Source organism: Parasteatoda tepidariorum, chromosome 2, assembly GCF_982258835.1.
Source record: "Parasteatoda tepidariorum strain Cologne lab strain chromosome 2, Ptep-v5.0, whole genome shotgun sequence".
In the NCBI taxonomy this organism is placed as follows: domain Eukaryota; kingdom Metazoa; phylum Arthropoda; class Arachnida; order Araneae; family Theridiidae; genus Parasteatoda; species Parasteatoda tepidariorum.
The window spans coordinates 48,106,834-48,125,864 of record NC_141756.1 but is presented as its reverse complement, the minus strand read 5'-3'; the positions used below and the strand labels follow the sequence as shown (position 1 = coordinate 48,125,864).

Below are 19,031 nucleotides of genomic sequence, written 5' to 3'. Positions count from 1 at the left end.
TTTGGTTTATTTATTGAATATTGTCATAGTGATGTAATTTTGTGACAAATTGTGTAATTCGAGGTGGATTTAAACAGATAAATAACAACAGAAAACGATTTTTGTTTTAATATAAACTTTACAATACACAGAAAACTTTACAGGCAAAAGAATTTACAAAGCAAGAGACATATTTTTCGTTGTAATCTTCGTTTGACTTAACTATTTCAGTAGCGTTTTATTTTCATCGTATACGTAATAAATATGAAACATTTATAATAATTTTATAGCCATTTTCAAACTTATGGTTTTTAAAAACATTTAAATTGCACTATTTTAGGAGACTTTTTTAAAATGTTATAAAAACTACTATTTTGCTGTTGAATATAATCAATAGTTATAAAGCTAGATTCAAGAACACAATTCATTCAAATAGTATTACTAATTATATTATGAAATAGAAATGAGCATGAATCTAAACAAACTATAGATTAATTACTATGCAAGTGCTATCAAGTAAAGTATCTATTTAAGAGAAAAATTAAGAGTTATAAATCTTTTATTGCTTTTATATATTAAAATGAACACATATTTAAAGTATAAGAATTAATTACACATAAATGGCATATTATAATTGATATTAGCGGATCTGAGAAAAAATATCACAAAATAGAATCTGTTAAAGGAAACTATAGCAGATAGTTTTGGAACTTTATAAAATGTGCTGAATTCAAATTTGTGCTATTGAAAAAATAGAATAATGAAAATTCATAGAATATAACAATGTTATCGGCTTTTTTTCATAAAAAATAATAACATCAAAATTAGCACACAAAGATTATGAGGACAAAATGGTTTTAGTTTTATAATAATGCAATGCTGCAAGCATTAAGCTCAAAAGTATCTTTTGTAAGAACATACTGGATGGAATAAAGCATTTATTATTAAATTAATTCGAAAAATATTGCTAAAGAACTATTTCAAAGAGAAAATATGATTTGGCATCATAAACAAACTTATATATTATTTAAATGAATATTTAATATCTCATTTCAAGTACATATGTTTGAACAATTGAAAAAATAGTTATTTAGAATTATTTAAAGATTTCAATTTTTGGTTCAAACTGGTAGTAAAATCATTTTATTTCGAGCATGTTTTCGAGAAGAGTACCTCTTAAAAGGATAACATTAAGTGCAAAAAAAAGGAAAGAAAACGGACTACTCTGATTTACATTTGATCTAATGATCGGATCTTCATGTTCTAGGATTGAATCTTATTGGTTTGAGGAGATGACCTCAAATATGCTAATTAGTTAGTGCAGACGATATTATAAATTATTTACGATATCAGACAAAACGTATTTACCTTTTTTTATGATAAATTCAGATTTCCGATCAAATTTTAAAATAGTCGTACTTTAAACATTCGATTCCTCAGGAACTACTCGACCGATTTCGCTCAAATTTTGTATTTTGCCATAAAAAATTGTATATCTTTCAACTTAAAATAGTTTTACTACAATTCAATAAAATAGTGAAAAATAATAAACTTTCACTAAATTTCATTTTTCGCATAGAATTATCTTTGGATTAACGAATTTTATAAATGTGTGCAGAAATTTTTCAATTAGCTTGAAAAGTTCTTGGGATATGGTAAAATAAGCAAAATAGTAAAATTAGCATTAAGAGTTCCTAAGTTAGGACCGCTCTCTTGACTAAACTATGGAAACCATATTTCCAGGACTGCGAATATTTTAGAAGTCTAAAATCCAAGATCAGACCTTAAAAGGGAATGTTTATTCAGAGAAAGTAAGTTTTTATGTCTGATTCCGTAACTTAAAATATCGTCTGCATTAATTAACTTGGATATTTAAGGTCAATCTTTCGAACCATTAAGATTGAGTACTTGTACGTGAAGATTCAATCATTAGATCAAAAGTTATTCAGGGTGGTCAGTTTTTCTTTTTACGCACTGTACGTAAGTTAGTAAATAGTAGGAGCCATGGATATTTTACTGTCCTAAAAAACAAGTTAGAAATAAAATTGTTTTACACTCGATTTTTTTCTCGTTACCGGTAAGGCTCCTTGTGAAAGATTTTGTCGTGACGGTTAAGTCAATAAAAATGACATCAACTTTGTAAAAATTAGTAATCAGTAAAAAGTAAGTATTTCTTTTTCCTTAGCAGATCGTACAATACAAATCCAAATATAATACTGAATGCATTGATAGTAATAAAACCTTGAAGCTCATATTCGCGAAAAAGCAAAAGAATAAGATGGTCATTTTGCAATTTCGGATTATTAAAACAGTTTTAGATGCAGATTGTGCAAGAGGGATATCTATAACATTGAATGATACCTTTCACTTTATACAAAGGTAAATTTCTTACGTAACGAACAAGTCGTCACAAATAAGGCAGAACAGCAAGAGCTACTCCCACAGCCGCATCGCTACCTGTGCCGTAGACAATGGGTAAGTCATATTGAGTTTCTAATTCTTTTTGTAAATTCGGATTCTTAGTGAGAGCTGTGCCACTGCCAATAATTCTGGTGATTCCGTTTTCAATTAAAAAGTCTCTTGGCATCATTGATCTAAGATTGGAGATTAAACCTCTGAACAAGCTTCTTGCCACTTTTCCTAAGCCCAAGCAATGAGGATCGATGTTTCGAACTACAGCTCTCTGTTCTCCAGTCAGATGTCTCTCACCATATAGGGTTGGCGAGATCTCCATTTCTGTATCAGTTGAAGATTCGTCCTGGGCCAAGGCCGTGATTCTTTCCCATATTTTACCTTCTGGGACACCCAAACCTGTTATGATAAAAGTTAATTGATGAGTATTTAAAATAAAATGATTTTTAACAAAATAAACAAAGTTTTTCAGATTACAAATTATCAACGTAATTACTCAAAATCTAAACGTTATTGTACAAAATCTTATAGAACACATTACAGAAACAACCTGAATGCAAAGTAAGCCTAAAATTGCATGGGCTTATTCATGAACATGTAGGGGAGATACATTCTTCCTTTACAATCACCCAACCATCTTGGAAGGTACTTAGAAGTTCATCTTTCTATCTGAAAGTTACAGGTACTTGCGAGTTTTTCGCGAGCTGTGATAAGAATAATTATGACTTAAGAGTCAAACTAAAGCAACTTCTTAAAGTAAACAAAACACTTCTTTAGCCAAAGCCAACAAGTAAAAGTTGGCAGTTCTGTTGTTGTAAAAGTAAAAGTTGGCAATATTTCATTCTGATACCGAAATACTTCAAGTAATTGAAAAAAAATTCTTCTTTTTCTACAGTAATTTTATGTTTAGGTGTTCTTCAAATGTTGCTATTAACGGCATATTTTAAAATCAGGAATTCTAAATTTAACTCAACTTGTTATAAAAGAATATGTAGATTAAAAAAGTGTCGATATATGCCTTCATTTTTCTTAATAATTAAAGTTAAAACTGAACTTTTTAAAATAAAGTATTTATAGTGTCATTTTCGCCAACTAGTAAAATATTTTTATAAGTTTAAAATGGTATTTTTTTTAATATAATGGCCAAGATAGTTTTTTCGAACTATGTTTATGAACGGAAATAATGTGTTAATTACGTAAAGTTTGAAATCTAATAACCAGAAAAAGTCTAACTTATTTTTACAAAGAGAAAGATACAAAGTTATCATAATATCTTTGCTTGCGATCTCCGAGATCTGTGGACACAGTGACGTCATGAGGAGGGAAATCGTAGCTTCAGCTCTAAAAGCGGAGTGAACTAGCCCTTCTATTCTCTTTAGCCCTGGGTTTTAGTGATTTTCTTCCTCAATATGGAACAAAATCAAATACGTCTTCGGATTTCAGGTACTTACCTAGTTCATGTGTCCATTGTTGAAGCATCTTCACAAATGCTGCTAAGACATTTCCACCATTAAGGGAAGCTGCCACTGCCAGATATCTTCCTTTAAAATAAGGAAAGTACTCTATAGAAGATGTAGACACAGTTGGTGGTGGTTTGAAGTCTTCCGGTAATAGAAAGGACAATTGAGCCGATGTGCTCAGATTCATCACTAAATGAAGATAAACATTTAACGTAAGCAACTTGAATGTAGGCAGAAAAATATTATTTAATGAAATTAATACAGAAACATGATAGAAGCTGTACACTTCTGATGCAATAGAATAACCTCGTTGTACCGCATGTGCAATAAGTGGTCGACCTCCGATTTTCTGTTTAAGTACACGAAACTAGAGAGAAGTGAGTAATGGCTTGGCTTAATTAATTAAAAAATCTTTATGGCGATAAAAAGAAAAACCTTAAATGTGAAGCTTTTAAACATCTACATCTTCTAAACTACACGTAAAACTGCATCTAGATACATAAAAGTGAAAGTCTGTTCGCATGTTCGTTAACGATGTTAACTCCGATTTGGATCGTGCTTTTCTTCTTCCCGAAATTAGTAAATTTTTATGGAGTGGTTTGTAAGCAATCGCAACTCTCTGACTCCATGTAGTTCAAGACCCAGTATGGAAAATACGAAATTCATTTGTAGAAAACCTATAGTTAAAGAGTAAACTTTCCTTGGTGTATTTTGATTGGCACGGCGTTTTTTGTTACAGATTGCTAATAATAATAGAATTTTTTGTGATATTTTTCGTCCCTCTACGTTGAGTTGTTCGCATGAGATCTGTAGAAACGTGTTCTTCTATTGTTTCAAAGTATCCTGTCTAGGAAACAGTATTGTTATAAAATGTTTGAAAAACAGAAGACGAAATCTGATAATGAAATGAAACGCACAACTAAAGCTCACTAAGCTTATATGCTCAAGTAAATCTGCGAGTATGGGAAAATAACATAAAAATTCTCAGAAATTTAATGTTTTTCTAATTTTTTCAACAAGGTAAATATGTATATATATAAAAAAGTGAAAAATGTGTTGCTTTTTCACTAATTTTTTTATAATTGGATTACAAATAAAGCATTATAATAGGATAACAAAATAAAGTATTTTAGTTACCATATCAGATTATCTAGAACTATATTTTAATTTCATTATGGAAAATATTTATTTCTTATCTCTCATTAGTTGGTATAACTTTTTCAAATTCAATATAATTTGAGTAGTAGTGATATGACGTGTTTTGGCTGAAAATCTATTGCTCATTGTGACTTTGATTAATGTTTTTCAATAAGTCTTCGCGTGCCACTGTTAACATCCGGCCGTGACACGCGTAACGTGGGTTGGATATCTTACAAGGGAGACTAGGGAACTAGGGAAATGTGACTCGCCAATTTTGAAATAAATTAGTGGGATGTATGCCTTATGAGAAATAATTTTACGGGGCAACATTCGTTTCGGCCCATAGAAGGTCCTATGAAAGATAAAAAATAATTCAATATATAGAAAAATCGGCATTTTATTACTTCAATTCACACTATTAGTTATTGTGATTATCTCATACCCCAAATAATTTTGTGGTACTTTCACGAACTATATAATGCGTATTTATTGCTTTAAAAAAATTAGCATAATTTTTTTTTCCAAAAAATTTTCCAAATTAATTGGAGTAAATTAATTGCAAATAAATAAATTAATTAATAATTAAGTAATAATTGATTAATAGTTAATTAATTTTCTAACTAATTGATTAATTAATTAACCAATTAATTGCAAATTAATTAGAGTATGAGATAATTGCAATAACTAACAGTCTACATTGAAGTAATAAAATACTGGTTTTCCTATATATTGAATTATTTTTTTTCTCTCATAGGACCTTATATGGACCGAAACGAATGTTGCCCCCTAAAATTATTCCTCATAAGGCATACATCCCACTAGTTTATTTCAAAATTGACGAGTCACACTTCCCTAGTCTCCCTTGTTAGTAGTCTTTAATTCACAACATTTTATTTAAAAAAAAAATTTGTCTTGTGGTATGATAAGAACAAAAAAAATCGGGAAAACGAAAATTAACCAAAAATCCAAGATGGCGAATGAAGAGAGCTATTGATGGTACATATGCAAAATAATTTACATTTCGAATAATTCTAAAAATAAATGTCAAATCTAAAGATACTACTATTTAGACTTATTCTAAGCTTCTTTAATTTAGTCACACCGCAAAAAACCTTCACTAAATTTAATGAGCGTGCCGCTATATAAAAGTGCCAACAGACGAGGTGTTTTCCCCCTTTGTTTTCTCCTTAAAAATATGAAATTTTTATTTGGGTGACATTTTTAGTGAGCCAAAATCAACATCTGCCTGTCATGTCAGTCACGCTGTTTTTATTGTTTTGGAAACTTTACGCGGAATGATAAATGTCTGATTATTTTAAAAGTTGTCATAAATACACAATGCTACAGAAGTTTCACGATGATATAAACAACTTGAGCTCCATCAACCATGTTTAGATTCGACAATGATAGATCTAAAAGCACTAATGATGCCAAAAATATTTATAGAAAATAAATAGTTAAAAAATCTTTTTTTCCCTTCTTCTTTGAGTATTTTAGGAACCAGAACTGAGTAAATAAAATGATTAATTGTTTAAAAATTTAAATAATTTAATTTCGGCTGTATTCTAAACACGCGATATAAAAAAGCACTTTTACAGTAATAATAATAAACAGTAACAGTAAACAGTACTATAAAAAGCACTTTTGACTCAGAATTACTGTAGGAGAAATTTTTCCTACACAGATAATCAAAGACTACATAGTAAACACTGTCGTTTATCATCTCCTCGAATTTAATGGTAAGCCACCATTTTGGGTTTCAGATACACGAATTTTTTTTTTGGTACAGATTTAAACTAATTAATAATATAACAAACTCTTATTTAAAATTAGAAATTCATAGTTTTTCCCCTACAATTAGACACTTTACAAAACAATTTCTTTTCACAATAGATTCTCGTAAAAATATATTCCATTATGTAAAATCGAATGTGTAATAATTATTGAACTAACGTAAATACTTAATACGATAATTAGATCAGCATAATACAGATTGTAATAACTTCATAGATAAATATATAGAGTTTAAGCAATTTAAAACTAGAACCTTAATATAAAAATTTATAAAAAAAAACATATATGGCGAAAAAACTTTTTTTTTCTTCCCATGTAATTATCATTAAGTTTAAGTGTGAGGAGCTAAATTGGCATAAAAGACTTTTCTGAAGACAAAAAAGTGCAATTAACTTGAGTATAAAAAGAACTACATTTTAAATTCTTCATTTTTCTTTACGGACAGAGAATAAAAAAGTGCATACTAAAAGAAAAACGTTGATTAAGAAGTGTATTAAAGAGAAAAAAGAAAGCACGTATGTGCCTAAACAAGATACAACTCTTTCGTAATATTAAGAGAAAAAAAAAACATCATTAACTGAAAGACATTACGTTAGTATTTTGCAAAACTTTAACGATCTGACAAATGTCATGTATAAAAAAAATTACTTTAAAATTGCATTGAAATAAAACATTTTAAGTAAATTTGGAATATGTGTATTTTTTAATATTTTTATTCTATTTTATTAATGAGATCTAGTTAAAAAAAACAATTACATTATGTATATAACACGAAAATTTATCATAGAATTAATACAAATTTATAAATAAAGTCATTAGAGAATTTTATTTGTTGTTTCAGGATTATTTCTTACAAGTCAAAGTTGTAGAACATTAATGTTCAAAATAAAATCTTACTAGAGAATGGGAAAATAAAAATTCCAAATTTTATACTGCTGTAAAGAATTATCTGGTCTTTAGGACGGACCAATAACAGAAATATTTTAAAAATTTTTAAAAATCCCCAATTTAGCGACATTTTTTCAGCTAGATCAAAATTAAAACAATCAATGTCATATTCTCATTTTTTTGCAAATTTTTATGAACCCAGACAATGAAGTATTGGAGTAAATTTTAATTAATTAGACGACAAACGTTTTCATTTTCTCGAAAGTGTGACTCTTCTTCATATTGACGTTTTGCGTCATTTTCTGAATAAACCATCGAAGGCACTGGCTAAAGATAAACTAAACTTGGCCTCTTCTGACTTACTTTTGCAAACTCAGATCAGTTAGGAAAATAAAATTTTATTTGCCTATATTGTCTGGCTGTTTGTATAAATTGGCTGGTTGTTTGACATTTGGAAATGGACTGAGCTTGTTATATATACATAATTTAGGTTTTAATAAATTTTTGTAAATGATAATTGTTCTGAATATATTTCTCAATTTTATTTTGAAACTGGGAGACACTGTTACCGAGTTCACATTATCGATCACGGGGTAAATGAAAATTTAATTAGAGAGGTAACAGTACAGTAGATGCGTACGATGACGTGGGTTTCCATGCAATTTTAATCCTGATTATGTGCTCTAACTTTCTTAGAAGTTTTTCTCAACGTTTATGCAACCCTCTGTAATATCTAACGTCTTCAAACTTGTACATTTCGACAAAAAAACAAAAAACGACTTTTAAAAAAAACACTAGCTTTAAGAGAAAAATTAATTTCATATTTGAAATATCCACACCCGAATTATGCAAGATAGGGTATTTACATAAATGCAACAAAAACTATATTCCCCAGGTTTTATCATTCATATGATGCCTAGAAAGATATTTAAACCAAATGCCCGTATGATGAAAATCGAATCCAATATCACCGGGTATAAGCATTATGAAGTTGAATTCATAGAAATTTCCCCTTAAAAAAGCCTCAATATTTTTCATTAGAGTTGACAAGAAAAATATGATGGCTACCTGCATCATGATCTGTTTCCATGCTGGAGAAAACTGAACACTGTAAATCACCCAGAGCTGCGAAGACAGGTGTGCCTGCAGGTATGCCATACCAGGCTGTAGGCATTCTACCTACTATGTTACCTGCAATCGTCACTTCAGGCAGCAGGCGAAGAGGAAAATCAGCTTCTTTAAGCCTAGAAATTACAAAAAATTAAACTTAAATTAAGAATAAAATGAATACAATAAATAACACCTCAAAAAAACTTAAAACCTCTGAAAAAGATTAAAAACTTAGCATTAAAGGAAAAAAGAAATATTTTAAACTGGAAATAAGAAACAGTTTTGGATACTTTTATTTGTTAAAGAAAAGATAAAAAAAATCTATTACCACAGTATTAGGTACCTACATTAATATTTTAGGTGCCGATAACCACAATCCCTATTATATAGTAACACGATACCAGTAGTAATAATTATTCCAATTAATAAAGCCACACTGACGTCAATAGTAGTATGGCAATTTTTACAGCCTCTTTTAGCTGACCCAGTTTTATGCTCTATATGATGATTGCTAACGATGCCTTTAATTTTAATGTTTTATAACAAAAAGACAAAATAATTTAATTTTATGCGGAATGGACACAGAGCATAGTAAGAAACTTTTATGACACAAAAATTGCATAAGTAGTTTGTTAATAAGAAATTGCTTGTGAAGAACGAATTGTTCGATAAAAAATTAGCATTATTTTTTTTAATTCAAAGTAATATTTTTTATTGCGTACATAAGGCATGATAGGAACTTTTATGTTAAAAAAATATCAACAATAGTCTAGGGAATCGTTTGTAACGAATAAATAGGTTGATAAAAAATGAAGAACGAATTGTTCTACAAAAAATTAGTAATATTTTTTCAATTCAAATAAATATCTTTTTATCGGGTACATAGGGCCAGTTAGGAACTTCGTTGCTAAACAATTTCAACAATAGTTTAGGGAATTGTTTGTAATAAACAAATAGTTTGATAAAAAAAATGTAGAACGAGTTGTTCTATAAAAAAATAGTATTATTTTCTCAATTCAAATTAATATTTTTTATCGGGTATATAGAACAGGCTAGGAAGTTTTGTGTTAAAAAAAATTCAACAATAGTTTAGGGAATTGTTTGTAATAAACAAATAGTTTGATAAAAAATAAGTTTTTTATTAAATTTAAAGTAATATTTTTTTATTATCTAGGACTTACAAAGAAACTTACAAGAGAAAAATTGAAGTAATAATTCATAAATCGGAAATCGTTTGTAATTAACAAATAATTCACTAAATAAAATTCTCCATTTTTCTCAATTCAAAAAAATATTTTTTTATTGCAAAAAAACTTTTAAGGCCATAAATTGAAGTAATAGTTTATAAATAGTTTGTTGTCATTTTTTTTTCAATTTAAAGTAATATTTTTTAGTACATAGCACATATAAAACATTTTTAGTCAATAAATTGTTGTAATAAGTGGTAAAAAGGGTAACATTTAAAAGCTTATAAAAAAGAATTATCGAAAATTCTCCTATACTTTAATTTATTATTCATTTAAATACAAAAGAAGTGCATCTTTAAAAATATAAAATGACTTTAAATGAAAGAAAAACGTTTCTCTTTCATTATGCAGTTTCTTTTACAGACAAAACCTTTTAGTCTAAACTCCACCTAACAACAAATTGTACAACCACGAAAAAAAAAACTTTTTGCTGAAAAAATTAATAAAGAATAACAAATTCCTTCCTGCCCTAGATGGAAACTTTCCAAAACTTAAGGTAAAGAGAGGAAGAAAAGATCGATGCATTACAAGCAAATTCCATTTGGTTGCCAAACATTTATTTAAACGCATGAAAGGGCAGATCAGATGAGGAATACGGAGGAAATTTGAGCACGTCCTTATTTTTCACAAAATAAAACCATTTAAGGATAAAATGTATAAACGCAAAATGATTTTCGAAATTTATGTCCATATATATGTTTCTATTTTATTAAATTTATAAAGTTTATTGTTACAAAAATCCATTAAGTCAAAGTAAAATTGTCGAGTAATTAAGGTTAAAGGATTTTTATTTTGAGATGGAAAAAAAAGATGACAAATTTAAAAAACTCTATTTGATAAATAAATGAATGTAAATTCTATGGGAACACGAAAATGTTCCGTAATTTTTTTCCGAGTGCTTAAGTTCCAAGTGGTAATAAGAATTATAACTTTGAAAACCAGAATTTCTGGTAAACCATTACCAAATGAATTGTGATTTTTATATCCCGAATTATAATTTCAGAAATGTCATCACCATAAGGTACAGTAATTTTACAAGAATATTTCTTACAGGTAAATTTTAATATAAATTGTATTCATTCAATCATGTGAATTTTTAATTACCTAATTTAATGCTTATGACTATATTTAATTATGAAATAGAATAAATTTAATAATATAAATGTAAATTTAATGACCAATGTTGTGAATATAAATTAAAAACAATTAATTGGTAATGTATGAAATACACACTTAAATAAAATCTTACTAAGTTCAATTATGGCAACGCATTGTTAATAAGGAATTAAAACTACATAATAGAGCTTTGTGTTAATTTTAAGACAAAAAAAAAATCACAGAAAACTCATTTTAAAAGCCTCCATTAATGGGTAACGATATGTATAACATAATTGTTGTATGTGTAACATTAGAATAACAAAAGTTGATTGTTATCTTAGTTAACGATTTATTTTAATATTAAAAAAGTATACTTTATTTTTTTAAAAATACAGTAATACGAAAAAACATTATTGAAACCATTTAACTTACCAACATTAATTTAAAATCCTCAGTTTACTTTAAATTAAAGAAATTCATCTAATTTATGGAATTCGTAAAAAATATCAATAAAAATAATAAACAAATAAACATTCGAATAAAACCATGTTGATTACTTGACTTAAATTTATTCATGAAATAATACATCTATAAACAAATACAATAATAAATTACAGCAACAATGTTTTCAGACTTTTCAATGTTCTGAAATTAAATACCCCTTAGCATTTCCAAAGCAGGTTCAAATAAAGCAAATAGCACAATAATCACTTCAAAATAACAATGATGTAATCACATTTTTCGAATTCTAATATTTGCTTTCAAACTTCGTAGTGCCTTTTACAGATAAAAATATTTCGGTAGTCTGATAATTGTTAAGGAACTATAATTGAGTTAAAGAGGCCTTTTAACAGTTTCTAAAACAGAAGAAAGTTGAAGGAAAAAAAATGGTTTTTATATTTATAATGGGTCATTTGCACCAATTTTGATACTTATTCCTCTGCATATTACGGTAAAAATTAAAAATTTGTTGCGTTTTTCAAAATTAATTAATAGTTAAGGGACTTGTTTTAATTGTAGGGATTTTTAGCGACATTTTATGATTTTAAATCGTGGTTTAGCAAAAGAACTCATTTTTAACAACCCATTTAAAACATATAACTAATCAAAAATCACATTCGTAAAAAATTTCGACCTTACAAACTGAAGCTAGTTCAGTCTAGAACAGAAAGTTAACGGACTTTTTTCAAAGCTAGCAACATATTTGTAATAATTTTTTAAGTTTTATACAAGAATTTTTAGTATATTGACAAGGCTATTTATTTGTATATTTTTGAGAGTCTAAATTTTTGGGAAAAAAAAAATTCTGCGTAATTTATTGCAAGGGAAAAAAAATTCGGATCATCCAAATTTGATTTCATCTGTTTAAACAATAAAAAAATAACTATTCAAAAGTCCTAATTCAGATTACTGAAGGCGGAATTTTGTTTCTTTACTTGCTTGGGAATAAATCTTTCCATGTTCTGAAAGTTAGCAGGCAATATTTCTGCTAATCTAATAAAGTGATGCCGTAATTGAATATCAAAAATTTAACGTAAACTTCAAGGTGGCGAGGAATGAGGCCTCTTAAATGTTATAAATGTTTGACAAATACATTTTTTTAATAAAAAAAAGTAAGATATCAAGCAAAATGAACGAAACACAAATATTTAGGAAAAGAGTGTCCCGTTAGTACGGAAGTGATACTTTGTTCACAATTGTATCCATTACCAGATATGTACTAAAATGTACACAAACGCGCTGAAAATTTTCTAATGCTACTACTTATACTACTACTAAAAAAAGGAAGTAAAAAAATCCTAACGAGTTGGGTCAATCTGCCATAGATTGGCCTGCGATTTTATTTTCTCTGCTTCGCTCAGCCGCCGATTACGTCAGAAATGCTTTTATCAAGGGTAAGTTTTTTTTTCAATTTGAAAATTTAAAAAAAGTCCACATTTTCAGGGTTTTTTTTTTCGATTTGCTGAGAGAAAAAAAGATTTGTTATTACGCTCTTTCCTACCTACCTGCAAACGAGACTTAAAATTTCAATTACCTGATTAAAATCATACATCAGGTTCGCTTTTACTCGATTAAAGCATCATGCTTCGTATTTTCACAATTTTATATCAAATATCGCATTTCGTATTCATGCGATTTTAAAATCAAATATTGAGCTTTACTCGTTTTTTTTATTTTAATAATTAAAAAAATAACACCTTTTCAGAAAAAGTTCTTTTTTCGAATTCTCGAGGGGAAAATTATCTTTATGTTCTTTTCTTACCTTCCCTACCTACCTGCAAACGCGATTCAAAATGACATTTATCTGATTTAAAATCACACATCGCGATACTCGATTTAAAATCGCGCATCATGCTTCATATTTTTACGATTTTATATCAAATATGACATTTCGTATTCACGCGTTTATAAAACCAAACACCGAGATTCGTATTTACGTGATTTTAAAATCAAATATCGAGATTCGTATAAACGTGATTTTAAAATTAAATACCGAGGTTTGTATTCGCGAGATCTAAAAATCACAGATTGAGTTTCATATTCACACAATTTAAATAAACAAATAAAATCTCGCATCGATATTTTTATTAAAGCGTTGATAACATTCTGTTGGAAATTCGTCCTATACATACTCTTTGTTTTTGCTAAAATTGCAAATATTTTTTTAATTTTTTAAAAAGTGTTTTTGCTCATAACATTTTTGGATTTCCATTTTCAGCTTTTTTGGTTTCTTAGCAAACCTATCTCTGGTATGAATCAATATAATAAAAATTAACACTTTTTCTAACATCAGTGATTTTTTTTTTAAATTGCCAAAATGAGATGGCGGCGAAGGAGTTGAAACTAGTTAAAATAGTTTATCAATAGCTTGAAGAAAGTTTTTTAATTGACAGTTTGATTTTGCAAAAAGTTTTTCCTTTTATCCTAAGTCCGTCATAACATACAATAAAAATATAACTTCAGTGTAAAAATACGATATATATTTAAAATATACTAATGAGTATTATAAAACAAATTTTTATAACAAAAGTATGAATTGCATTATGGAAATATTAATACTAATAGGATATTCCTTTTATTAGGAAAAAAAAGAATTGATCGTATCCCATATAGGAAAATAAAAATATCATCCTTAAACATGATGAATAAAGTTTAAAAAAAATTATATATGTCCTCTATCTTTTGCTATAAATTCTGGTCCATAAAGCATATCTTTTGAATAAATGTTTTCTTAACGTTGTTGGAACCAATAATAAAAAACCAGTCTTCATTCTCGAATTCTTTTTATTTGTTAGAAAATTTATTATTTTATGGAAAATTGTACCTATGACATATTGCCAGTTATTTGTGTTATTTCCCCGCTGCAAATGGTTAAGAGTACGTAATCAAATTCAAATAAACGTCCTGAATTAAAACAATAACTAAAACCGTATAAAAAGAATAATATTATTTATTAGTACATATTATAACAAGACTATATAAAATGTGTTCATTGTTAAGAATGAGAAAAAAAAATATTAAGCTTCCTCAGTGTCTTATTAAGTATTCCAAATAATGATGTTTAACCTTTATTCCCCGGGAATCGTATGAAACAAAATTTCTATTTGATGGCATTTAAGATTCTATTCATTTAGTAAGAATCAAAAGACCTTTAGTTCAAATCCAAAGACATCGAAGATCTTAAAAACGAGCGTGCTTTTGCGTACGTAAGAGTTAGGCCTCCAAATGTTCATGATGATCATCAACTTCACAAAAACTTATGTAAAATGCTTTTATCGTAAGAAAAAAAAGCATTTTACATTTTTATTACCTTGTTAGGCATTCCAAATAACGATGTTTAATTGCGTATGTGTAATTGTTCGATGTTTAATTGTGTGTTTTCATACAATGGGTAAGTAGGAAAATAAAATATCTATTTCGCAACATTTAAAACAACACTCATAAGAATCGAAAGAACCTTTGAGTAAAATCCGAAGTCATTAGATGGACCTTAAAAAAAAATTTTTTTGTACGAAAAATCATTTCCTTTTTTCGAATCAGCTACGCCAACCAGCTACTTCTGCCCAAAAAGTGTTGTATCATATATAGCATTCATAGTTTTCACACTGTCATTTTTTTTTTTTTTTTTTTTTTTTTTTTTTTTTTTGGCGGTAGGTGTACTTTTTGAAGTGATACTTCTGATGCGACTTCCAACAAGGTTGCGTTAAACGTTTAACGCTACATTTTTATTGGCCGGGAAATCACGTGGTAGGATCCAGTTTTCCCTCATTCATTTCCATATTGTTTTGGTTCTCACTGGCATAAAAATAATAAAAGTATTGTTTTCCTATAAATATTTTAGTTTGATTTGATACACATATAATTTAATAGGGTAGTATTTTTTATTTTCAAACTTAGTGGATAAAAATTGTAAAAAATGAGTGAAAACATTCCCACAGACAATGCGACGGATTTAAGGTTATGTCGAGGTACGTCTCTTGTGAATATCAATTGATTGTTAGATTTTCTCTTTTCTAATTGCCATTTATATTTCACCAAATGCAGTCATGAGGGATATTAAATTATTTATTGCAAAATCTTTATTACCACTATCCACTGCAGGTTCACAAGCTCTGACAGACGTTACTGGTGAAGAAATTGATTATTGTGAGCGGCCTGTGATCCTTGCAGGAGATATTAATGTGAATTTCTCGTTACCTAAAGCTGAAACATTATTAACCTTCCTTAAAGACAAATTTGGATTGGAAATGATTATTGGTAGGAATGATCCAACAACTACCATTGATGCAGTTTTTGCAAGAAATATTGAAAAAATAGAACTCAAACATTTCGTATCTTACTCTAGTTATCATAATCCCATTGTAGATGTTATAGATTTGGATATTTCTCCACTCGAAAATTATAATTAAAAGATGTGATCAATTGTGAATTGTAAGCATTGTTAATAAAGTTTGTCTTAAAGAAACAATATGATTTCACTAAAAATCAATTTCTACCCCTTACTATTTTCATGTCCACATTACGAAGTTTCACTTCTTCCGCGCGAAGGGACTCCACGCACTATTTTTTTTTTTTTTTTTTTACTGTTGAATGTCAATAAAAACACTCAGTCATGTTTTATAGTTGCTAGTTCGAGAGAACATAAATAACCTTACTTTTAATGAAATCTTATTATCACAAATAAGTACTTTAGAAAACACTACTCTAACATTAAGCTTTAGATAAAATTCTTAAAGTTAATGAATTGCAGCTACCAAACACTACAATGCTAACAGACAATAAAGATTAAAAAAAACATACATATATATCACTTTTTTATCCCACCACTCACGAATCCATAATTTTGGATCGAAAGTCCCTTTTCTGAAATAATGAACATATGAGTCAAGCTAAAATCAGTCATCGTTAACTTTCATAGTTTTCATTCGCTCGAACTCCTTTTTAAAGGAAATCAATTTAAGAGAAATCTAAAAAAAATGAAAATAAGTTTTCTTAATAAAAAGCAAGGCTGAACTTGATTGAAGCTATCGTATACAAGCACGCTCAGTACCAAAGAGAAACATGTTAAAAGTTTCCACTCAAATGCTAAAGCACATAAAAAAACAAGCCTTTTTTTGATCGATGCATTAGTCTGGCCCAAGCGGTGCTAACGCCACGATACGGCAAAAAACTTAACTATCAGTTAGATTGATAAATTGATAAGCTGATCGTTTTCTTTTATATTTTTAATTGAATTTATATAAAATAATTGGAAATAAATTAAGATTTATTTTTAATATTTTATTTTCTCATCATATTTCTTGTTCTCAAATTTATTTTAATTTTTATAATATACTTATTTATATGAATGACATGTACCATTCCTCATTTTAAATTAAAAAATAAATTGCAAAAAGCGTTATGAATACAGATTTGTTTCTTAATAGAATTTATTATATAAAAAGAATAGAAATGTGCAGGAGAAAATAAAAATATAACAGAAATACTTTTTTCGTATTATAGAACTAAAATGTAAAGCAAAAGAATGGCTTAAATTTTATGTGTTTACGCAAACGTACAATAGGAAAAAAATTTGAAACACTTAACAAAATAAGATTACACGCTGATTACATGCTGTCAGTTTTTATTTATTTTAAATATAATTTTCTGAACGACGTTAATATGACGTCAGTATAGAATTTATGAAAGTATAGAAATAACAGAATTTCATCTCACAACGTTCTCAAATTAGTGACTAAGTTCCTCAATAGTTTCAACATTTCGTCGTTACTTTTACTACTAAACAATGTTCTCAAAACAACCAACATTTGCAGCAACAAAGTAGCAAACTGACGCCTGCACAAATTTTTAAGAGACAATTTTCTGACATGCAGCAGAAACATATTTTTTTTAATAGTTTTTCAGTCATAGGCGCTGCTTGTTGACGAACTTCAAAACCATTTTTAAAATTTCGCGGAAAAATATACAAAAAGCAAAATATAAAAAGCCGAAATATTTTATTTCGAGTTTTATTTATTTTATAAACATAAGAGCCCCGTGTTTAAATGTTTTGATTAAACATTACTATTATCAGATTGCTAGATAAAAGGTGTAAATATAAACATGTTTAATCAATCTTAATGTTAATTTTTCAACAACAAAAAATATTCATTTCATTAAAAAATATATTTAAAATAGTCTAAAACTTATTTTAAATTTAGTCATTTTTGTTATGGTGTTCAAGAAAGTGTTAATGTTTGTTGGCTAAAACATTATTGCTAATAATTAAATTAAATATAAATAATTATTGCTCACAAGCAATATAAACAAATTTCTATTTTTTAATAATTAATTTAGATGTTGTTATAACAGAAAAAAATTTCAATGTATATTAGGACTAAAATGAAAATGATGAAATATTTGTAAAGTAAATTCAGCAATTTATCGGGTTGGCAACTTTTTACCTTTTGCTTAAAAAATTTTTAAGTTTTATTATTAAGTTTAAAAATTATTAAGTTTAATTTAAAGTTTATGAGATTTCTATTTTCTCTTCCAGTCCCCTTGTCGTTCGACACGAATTTTCGAGTAAATTTGGTTTAATCGTTCTTCATCGCACTCAACTGGACGGCCAGAACAAGGTGCCAGAACGAGGTCTGTGAGGTCAGACTTTCTATTTTTAAACTTTGCATGCCAATCAAAAACGGTTTTTTCAACTGCAACGTTCTCTCTATACACCCCCACAAACTTTAGAAGAAGCTTTTGGGGCTTTAAAACCTTGATTAAAAACAAAAAAGCTGCTTCGAAAATTATATATTTATTTAATTGACCTTCTATTTTAATAATTAGAAAATTAAATAAAATTAATACAAGCAAAAAAAATTCCGCTGAAACAAAATATAATTTTTTGAATGATTTAAAACATGCTTAAAACACTTACCGACATGTAGAATGTTAAAATCTGAAACAAATCAAAAAATAAAAAGATTTAAAAAAACGTAGTAACTTAGATGCCACCACAATAGTCCTTTCTAGTTATGAGTAACTAGATCATTATTGAAATTTTATGAAGCTCAATATCGTTTTGCTTCTGCAAGAATAAACATTTCGATATCATTGTGTTATGAACATTAGAGCTTGTGGTACAAGATTCAATGTTTTAATTAGTAAGGAACTATTTCGTGCCTCCTAAAAGTATTTCAAATGAATCGGTTTGTTGTTTATTCTTCACTTGGTCCAGAAAAAAATGTTTAAAAAAGTAGTCGTCTACTAGTGTTATAAAGTTGTTGCTTGTCGTCTTGAATGATAGCCATTAAGATTAGACAAATATCACTAACAAAACCCATTAATTATCACAGGAGGGGAAGAAAGACAGATACTCTTTCGCACTATTCCATTCACGTAAAACAGCCATAGCAAGGACAAT

At 28.0% G+C, this 19,031-nt stretch overlaps 1 protein-coding gene and 1 long non-coding RNA gene across 4 annotated transcripts in view; one reads left to right on the top strand and one right to left on the bottom strand.

Moving 5' to 3' along the window:
* Positions 1-82: 82 nt before the first annotated feature.
* LOC107444103 (sedoheptulokinase) overlaps positions 83-19,031 on the bottom strand; it is a 49,472-nt gene continuing 30,523 nt past the window's right edge. Inside the window, exons 3-5 of the mRNA XM_016058181.5 lie at positions 8,742-8,917; positions 3,843-4,040; positions 83-2,790 (exon numbers count right to left, since the gene is read on the bottom strand). Of these exons, the coding sequence (XP_015913667.1) occupies positions 2,387-2,790; positions 3,843-4,040; positions 8,742-8,917 (778 nt within the window). The 3' untranslated portion in view covers positions 83-2,386. The remainder of the gene's footprint in view (positions 2,791-3,842; positions 4,041-8,741; positions 8,918-19,031) is intronic.
* Positions 2,322-19,031, top strand: part of LOC139424991 (uncharacterized) — a 72,123-nt gene continuing 55,413 nt past the window's right edge. For all 3 annotated transcript variants that reach the window (XR_011636141.2, XR_011636142.2, XR_015431364.1), the window contains exon 1: positions 2,322-2,454. This is a non-coding gene — a long non-coding RNA (uncharacterized LOC139424991). The remainder of the gene's footprint in view (positions 2,455-19,031) is intronic.